This window comes from Hevea brasiliensis, chromosome 3, assembly GCF_030052815.1.
Source record: "Hevea brasiliensis isolate MT/VB/25A 57/8 chromosome 3, ASM3005281v1, whole genome shotgun sequence".
Classification (NCBI taxonomy): Eukaryota; Viridiplantae; Streptophyta; class Magnoliopsida; order Malpighiales; family Euphorbiaceae; genus Hevea; species Hevea brasiliensis.
The window spans coordinates 4,858,919-4,867,290 of NC_079495.1; the positions used below are offsets into that span (position 1 = coordinate 4,858,919).

General features: G+C 35.1%; 2 protein-coding genes across 2 annotated transcripts; one reads left to right on the forward strand and one right to left on the reverse strand.

Moving 5' to 3' along the window:
• Positions 1-2,922: 2,922 nt before the first annotated feature.
• Positions 2,923-4,139, forward strand: LOC110632664 (probable CCR4-associated factor 1 homolog 11). The gene is given in 1 exon segment (XM_021780972.2): positions 2,923-4,139. A coding segment is annotated over 1 exon segment (855 nt). The 5' UTR covers positions 2,923-3,162; the 3' UTR covers positions 4,018-4,139.
• Positions 4,140-5,150: 1,011 nt separating this feature from the next.
• LOC131178812 (uncharacterized) lies at positions 5,151-7,997 on the reverse strand. Its single transcript, XM_058144755.1, has 6 exons — positions 7,580-7,997; positions 7,286-7,415; positions 6,926-7,171; positions 6,760-6,844; positions 6,346-6,438; positions 5,151-5,378 (listed from the first exon to the last, which is right to left on the reverse strand). The coding sequence occupies exons 1-6, from the start codon at positions 7,995-7,997 to the stop codon at positions 5,151-5,153; spliced, it is 1,200 nt and encodes a 399-aa protein (XP_058000738.1).
• Between the last annotated feature and the right edge of the window lie 375 nt (positions 7,998-8,372).

Consider the following 8,372-nt stretch of genomic DNA (forward strand, 5'->3'; position numbering starts at 1 on the left):
TGCAATTGAATTGCTAATTTAGGTGAATTAGAGGTGTAAACAATGAATATATATTTTGATTTCATTAGATATTAAATTTAGGTAATTAGGGTTCTTAAGCATGTGAAAAATGGGAAAAAAATTAGGGAATTGGTCAATTGATGCAATTGACCTTATATGACTTGAGAAATGGTCAATTGGGACCATTTGTGGTGTATGTGAATTGGTAGAACCAAATTGCAATTCGGATTGGTTAGTATTCATATTCTGGCAGCTTGACCTAGGTTACTTTCAAGGATCAAAACTGAAAATTTACCAATCCAATTGGTAGGAGGCCAATTGAAAATGAAAACAGACACATAATGACACATTTTTCATTTAAGAATCATGCCCAGAAAATGACCATAACATAGTGAACAATTAAGTTAAACTCGGGTGTAGTGCAGTGCCACTGTACCAAAATAACTAAATGAACAATACATTTGGCCATAACTTGGGCTATACAGGTCCAAATGACCTGAGTTTTGTGGCATTGGAAAGGTATAACATAGCACTACAACTTTTATTGAGAACACTAGCCCAAATTCTGTCCATAACCCAGTTATTTTGCCACCCAAAGTTAATGGTCCAAAACTGCCAGAACCAAATTAGGTGCCCATAAATCTGGGTTAAACCAATCCGGCCAGCCATGTTCAAATGGCCATATCTTGGGCTACAAAACTCTAAATGGAGTGATTCAAAAAGTGAAGTAAAATTAAGACAATAAGGAACAAGTTTTATGAAGAATACTTTGCCAAATTCCCACAGCAACATAATCAATAGAACAATACAAAATAGGACATTAAATTTGAAAATTTTGAAATTGTACCTAAGAGACCTAAAATTTGAAGAAACAATCAAAACCAACAAATTAGACACCCAAAATGTGGTATATGAGTGTAATTGGATTTTTCATACCTATTAAGTATAAGAAAGTCAATATTTTGACTTGAATAGTAACCCCAAAATGAAAATATCCAAGAACGTTAGTTTAAGCGTGTTATGGCCAGAATTGAGCATATATAAATTAATTATTAGATTTATTGTGAGATAAGATACTGAAACACTGTCAATTGTGTATTTCAGTTGAAAAAGACCCGAAAGGGCTAAGAGACTGAGTTAAGGGCTAGAGGTGACTCATATCAAGTCTATGCACAGTAATTTTTGTTTAAATATATGATTTTTGAAAATTTGATTTTGAGTTAATTATGAATTGTGTTGCTATTTATGATTGTGAATATAACTTTAGAAATTGACCAGATTTCTCACAAATTATTTGAATAAATTATTTTGAATTGATTTTGTGTTCACACTTAGCATGACAGTACCACATTATTCCTCCTCCATTTACGGGGTTGAGATCGATTATTTTCCTCCCTCTCTGGCTTACCAATTGAGGTCGAGATCGGATGAGTGCTCATTAGCTAGCTAGCCACCTCCCTCATTGATTTCGATTAGTGAGGTTGTAGATTGTTTTGTCATAGTGTACAACACGACATTGATAGAAAATTTTGTGTCATGACTTAAGTTGTGTATAAATTGACAACACTGTGTTTATTAAATTGTTTGACCAATACTGTGCTATAATGAGCTTTGAAAAATTTGGAAATGTGATTGTGAGATTTTTAAATTGTGAATTATTCATAAATGTTTTATATTACACATTTTACATTTTATTGTGCACCACTGAGTATTTTTATACTCAACGATAGCTTCTTTTGCTGTCGCAAATAGAGACAAGGAAAAAGCAGTAGAGTGAGCTGCTGATTGTGGCGACTACCCAGATATTTTTGTATGGGTATTTAATTATACCCTTGTAATTTATTGATGTAAATAATTTTGTAGTCATATGTACTTTTGTAACTGAGCAGTTGTACAGTTAATATATAATATTATTATCTTTTGGATTTTATGTTTACAAATCTAAATGCAAATGTAAATTTCTTATTTTGAATGCATTGTGCATAGCTTAATTTGAACTATTTAAGATAAAATTTTATTTTGAATTATGGAAAAGAATGAGAATTATATTGATTTGAGTTTTGGTGGTTGAATTGGTGAAGTGTATTATTATTGAGAGTGTTATTCTACAGGTAAAATTTTTGGTTTTTCTCAATTACTGTTGGCACTTTGCCGAAATTTTTTCAGAATTTGCTAAAAAATAAAATGGACAACAATTTGAACTAGCTTTTAATCTTCAATTAAATATTTTTAGTTCCTACAAAAAATGCTCATCACTCCCAAAAAGTAAGAAAATTGTTTCAAAATCTCTTGTAGCATACTTAATGAGTTATTGGTAGGTGAAGTTTGGTAGTTCATTAGGTATTCTACGAAATCATGTTATGCCTTACAGAGGGGTAATGTGTGACAATATTATACTTAAATGGTTAATATTCACTCTTGTATAATATATAGGTAACGTTAAATATAAATTAATCATATGGTTATAAATTTATATATATTTTAAAAAATACTAAGTATAATTATAGTGACATCATTATATAATTTGTTCATTAATATATATTACACATATTTTTATATGATAAGTATTGTATACTAATAATTAATTAATTAATTAATAAGAAGTTAAAGTAAAATGTTTATTTGTAACAAGCTAAATAAGTTAAAGGTAACCCTCCATCAATTAAATTTGAAAACTGAAAAGTTAAATAATAATTTATAATAAATGAAATGAAATGAAATTAAAGCAAATCAATTTAATTTAATAAATAAAATTAAATAAAAAATAAATTAAATCAGTTTAATTTAATTTAAAACTCATATTGAATTAGAATTCATCTTGAGTTAAACAAGCCAGCCATCCATTGGCATTACCGTCATTTCAAATAAAAAATATTAAAAATTTGAATTTTGTTTAAAAAATATTAAAAATATGAAAAAAATAAAATCTTCGCTCAGCTTGGCTGTACGTTGCGCTCTTCAAACTTGTACCCTGCGCTTGCCTTCTTTCGAAGAACCGTCTTTCTTCATTCAAAGAACCTCGCACGTCGCTTCTTCCCTCTCCTTCATCGTGTCTCTATATGATCGTCTTTTCTCTTCAACAAATTATCAATCAAAATCCAAAATCAAAACCCTTGCGATCTCAGCCTCTATAAGCGAATTCGAAAAAACCGATCTGGAACTATGTCTAACGCCGGTAAAGCCCCGCCGTCACCAACACAGTCGACGAGGAGGCCGGTAGAGGTGCGATCGGTTTGGGCTGATAATCTTGAATCCGAATTCAAGTTGATCCGATCCATAATCGACAGATAACCGCTGATCGCAATGGATACGGAGTTTCCTGGCATTGTGGTCCGGCCCGCGGCCGATGATCCGTATAACCGGTACCGTGATCCGAAAGCGCACTATCTGAACTTGAAAGCCAACGTCGATATGTTGAATTTGATCCAAGTTGGCCTCACAATTGCAGACCACGAAGGTAATCTGCCGGATCTTGGCACGAATAGTTGCTATATTTGGGAATTTAATTTCCGCGATTTTGATGTGTTGCGTGACGCTCATGCGCACGATTCGGTTGAAATGTTAAGAAGTCAAGGCATAGATTTCGAGAAGAATCGGCAGTGCGGTATCGAGTTGGTGAAATTCGCTGAATTAATGATGTCGTCGGGACTCGTCTTGAACGATTCAGTGAGTTGGGTATCATTTCACGGCGCTTACGATTTCGGTTACTTAGTCAAGTGCTTAACTCAGCGAGTCCTACCGGTGGAATTAACACAGTTTCTTGACGCAGTGAGGTTGTTTTTCGGAGCTAGGGTTTATGATGTCAAGCATTTGAATCGGTTTTGCAATTTGTATGGCGGGTTGGACCGGGTTGGGAAGGCACTGGGTGCAAAGCGGGTTATAGGGAAGAAGCACCAAGCCGGGTCGGATAGCTTGTTGACGCTGCACGCGTTTCAGAAGATTAGAGAGAATCAATTCAAGGATAAGAAATTAGACAAGTACGCCAATGTTTTGTATGGTTTAGAGGTGTTTACATGAATTTGTTTGGCTGTTGATTGATTGTAAATTTATCTTCTTTCTATCTTAGAAAGTGGGTTCTTCTACATTCGGTGTTTAACAAATATTAATATTAATTGTTGATTAAATTCTTTTGAGTTAAATATATATTTTCTCGTTTTGCTTTGAACTCTTTGAAAAAGTTTAATGATGTGCTTTAATTGAAGAAAGCATGTGCTCCCTTTTCACATTAGGTTCTGCCTTTGCACATAAACATTTGGGTGATTATTGTGGGAATAATTAACTTGGTAGTTCAAAGAATCTGATTCAGTGTTTGTATATGGTAGAACTATTGAAAAAGTTAGGATTAAGGAATAGAGGTGGATTTATCATGTGAAGTGTAAATAGTCTTAGATATGGACTATGCTATATGAATCTTTGTTTCTTGATTTAGTTTTTGAACTCTTTGAAAAGTTTAATGATGTGCTTTAATTGAAGAATGCATGTGCTCCCTTTTCACATTAGGTTCTGCCTTTGCACATAAACATTTGGGTGATTATTGTGGGAATAATTAACTTGGTAGTTCAAAGAATCTGATTCAGTGTTTGTATATGGTAGAACTATTGAAAAAGTTAGGATTAAGGAATAGAGGTGGATTTATCATGTGAAGTGTAAATAGTCTTAGATATGGACCATGCTATGTGAATCTTTGTTTCTTGATTTAGTTTTTCAATAATCTATGTTGGCTCTTAAATCTTGGAAGTCCATATTGTTTAGAATAGGAACTGACATAGTCAGTCTGTCTTTGTATGTAGCAATTGAATTGCCATCAGCAGATTGCTTTGAATTTCTGTAAATCATTCTGTTTGCCTGTTGTCATTTAGGATCCTGATAGAGTTAGGAACAGATTGTAAATGAAAACAAGAACAGAGAGAAATCTGTATTGATTCAGAATAGCCAACCAGCCTCAGTGCATTCAATATTCAAGCAACACAATCTTTACTATCCTATCTCTCTTCCAAATCTTCAATACAGAATTGAAATGAGAAAATAACAAGGAACTAAAGAAGATAAGACAACAAGATAAGAATGGTTGACAAGCAACCCCCAGGAACCCAATTCCCGTGCTAGCAAGGCTAGCCCCAGCTTATAGCTGCAATTCAACAAAATGATTTCTAGATGCTCTCTTCGTTCTTCTCTTCTTTATTTATAGACTCTCCCCTGCTTCTGTTTGCACATATCACATGTGATTCTGTTACAGTAGCTGGCACCTTTGCATTTCTCTCTTCCTGACCATTGTGCCCACAAAACTTTAGCTGATCTTCTAGAGAATTCTGCCTCAATTCCAGAACCTTGGGCTTGGGCCACTTCCTTTCATCTATCCCTATCAGATTCAGATATCTCTGTGTACTCAATGTAATTTGTCCAACGTTTAATCTTGACTTGGTTTGGGTTAGTCATATGAATCCTTTTCCTCCATTCCAATTGGGTTGGGCTACATATGCGGAAATTTCTACAGCTAGTAAATTTCACGGCTTTATCTCATGTCATCCTAAATCTACCCTTTATTTTCTTCACTCCTACAACTGCTAACATTCCTAGCCTTGTGTACATGTGCATTTGGAGGGCTTTCTGTAAACATTTGATAAGGCTACTTCTGATAATAGAGAAAAAAAAAAAACTTTTGCCTACATTGCAAGTAGACAATTGTCAACACTAACACCGAATATGCTGAGGAGTATGTAATAAATCAAACACTATACTCAGTCAATGGGTGTGCTTCTAATTTCTAAAGTATGGTTATGAGAAACTAATGCTGTTTCTTTTGAGAAAAGAAAAGAAACGAAAAAGAAGTTCTTGTTAGGGGTTTGGGAAACCCTAACAGAGAAGAAATACGGTGGAAGAAGAATAGAAGAGAGAAAGATACTAGAATAGAGAGATAGAGAGAGAAAAGAGAAAGAAATTGTATTTCTTGATAGTTCTTTGATGAGAATTACAAGGTAACTTCTAAGATTTTATAGCTCTAGCTCTTGTAACTGCCTAATTCCTTAATTGTGACTATAACAATCTCTAGTAATATTTGTTACAACAGAATTACTAACTACCATTGCTTTTCCCACTCATAATCTCTTCAAGAACATCTAGAAACAGCTATACTCATCTAAATTACTTCCTATCTTTATTCGTATACTTCTTTCTATAGTATGTAACAATACTCCCTTCTAGAGCACTTGCTTGTCCCCAAGAAAGTGAACAATCTGGAAATTGAGCAGTGATGAAACTTTTATCTTCCCAAGTAGCATCCTCAAGTAGAAGATTAACTCATTTAATGAGGCCTTGCTCAACCTATTGATCCCCTCTCAAAACAACTCTGGTTTGCAACGCCTCTTCAGGAGCAACAACCAACTTATCTTCATGGTACTGAGGCAGCTCTCTAACAGGAGTAACACTATCTCCCAATTTCTTTTTGAGCATAGAAACATGGAAGACAGGATAGATAGATGAAGATGCAGGTAAGGCCAACTTTTAAGCTACCTTTCCCACCTTTGCTTTTACTTCAAAAGGACCATAATACCTAGTAGATAGCTTAAGAGATTGTCTCACAGCCACTTAAGCTTGCCTATAAGGCTGAAGCTTCAAATAAACCCAATCCCCTATTGCAAATTATCTCTCTGTTCTATTCTTGCCTGCCTGCTGGCTCATTCTATTATGAGTTATCTGCAAATTCTCCTTAAGAAGATGGTTGAGGTGTTGTCTGTCTTGAAGAAATTGGTCCACAGCTACCGCAGATGATTCTTCAGCAAATCCAGAGGGAAAAAGTGGTGGCACATAACCATAAAATGCCTCAAATGGGGACATCTTAATGGCACTATGAAAGGAGGAATTGTGCCACCATTTTGCTAATGATAACCAACTAGCCCAAGTAGATAGCTATAAATGGACCAGGCACCTCAAATATCCTTCTAAACGTTGATTCACCCTCTCATTTTGACCATCCGACTGAGGGTGATAAACTGAACTAAAAGCAAGATTCACTCCCATTTTCTTGAATAATTCTTGACAAAAATTACTAGTAAAAATTCTGTCCCTACCCGAAACAGTAATTTGAGGAACTCCATGTAACTTGAAAACATTATCCAAGAAAAGTTGAGCTATTGTTGCAACCCATAGGTAAAGACATGCAGATTTGGTAAATCTACACACCACAAGCAAAATGACATCCTTGCCTTTTGACTTGGGAAGTCCCTCAATAAAATCCATAGAAATCTGCTGCCATGCTTAAGAAGGGATGGCTAATGGTTGTAACAACCTTGGATAAACACAATATTCTGCTTTACACCTTGCACAAGTCTCACATTTCCTCACCCATTTCATCACATCTTGCAACATTCCATTCCAGAAAAAATACCTTATGAGCTTCATATTGGTGGCATGAACACCTGAATGACCATAGGAGAGTCATGATATGATTGCATAAAACAACTTTTAAAGTAGTAGAATAGCCCACATAAATTCTGTCTTTGTAATACAGAATTCCACTTTTCAATTGATAACCAGGAATAACATTACCGTCCAAAGAAAGTTGTTGAATCAATCCACTAACCTTCCCATCTCCATGATAACTCTGTCACCACATTTTGCGTCCAAACAGGTAATGCTACTGAATGCGTAACAGTACAATAATGCCTTGAATACTCATCCTCAGGCTTCCTTGATAATGCATCTATCACTTTATTTTCAATGCCCTTCCAATACAAAATTTTATAGTCAAAACCAAACAACTTAGAAATACCCTTTTGCTGCAAATTAGTGTGAAACCTTTGCTTTAGAAGGTACTTAATACTCTCATGGTCAGTTTTAATGAAAAATTGACCTTGCTCAAGGTAATGTATCCACTTCCCGACACCAAAAGTAATGGCCAAAAGTTCCTTGTCATAAACTGATAAGGCTCGACTTCTAGGGCCAAATGCTTTAGAAATATGAGCTATTGAATGCCCTTGCTGTTGTAAAATAGCCCCCATACCCTAATTGCTGTCATCTATCTCAATGATAAATGGTTTAGTAAAGCCCGGTGAGGCAAGGACTGGTGCTTCAGACATGAGATTCCTCACTGTATCAAAAGCCTACTGGGCTGCCTCGCTCCACTGAAAATTATCTTTCCTCAAAAGGCCAGTTAAAGGCGTGCATATTATACCATAGTATTTGACAATCTTCCTCTAGTATCTTGTCAAGCCAAGCAAACTCCTAAGATCTTTAACTGAAACTAGAGCTGGCCAATTAACCATGGCAGCAACATTTTTGGGATCAGTAGCTACACCTTGCCCTGAAATAATATGCCTAAGATACTCTACTTCAGTCTCCCCAAATAAACATTTAGATCTCTTTGCATAAAGTTG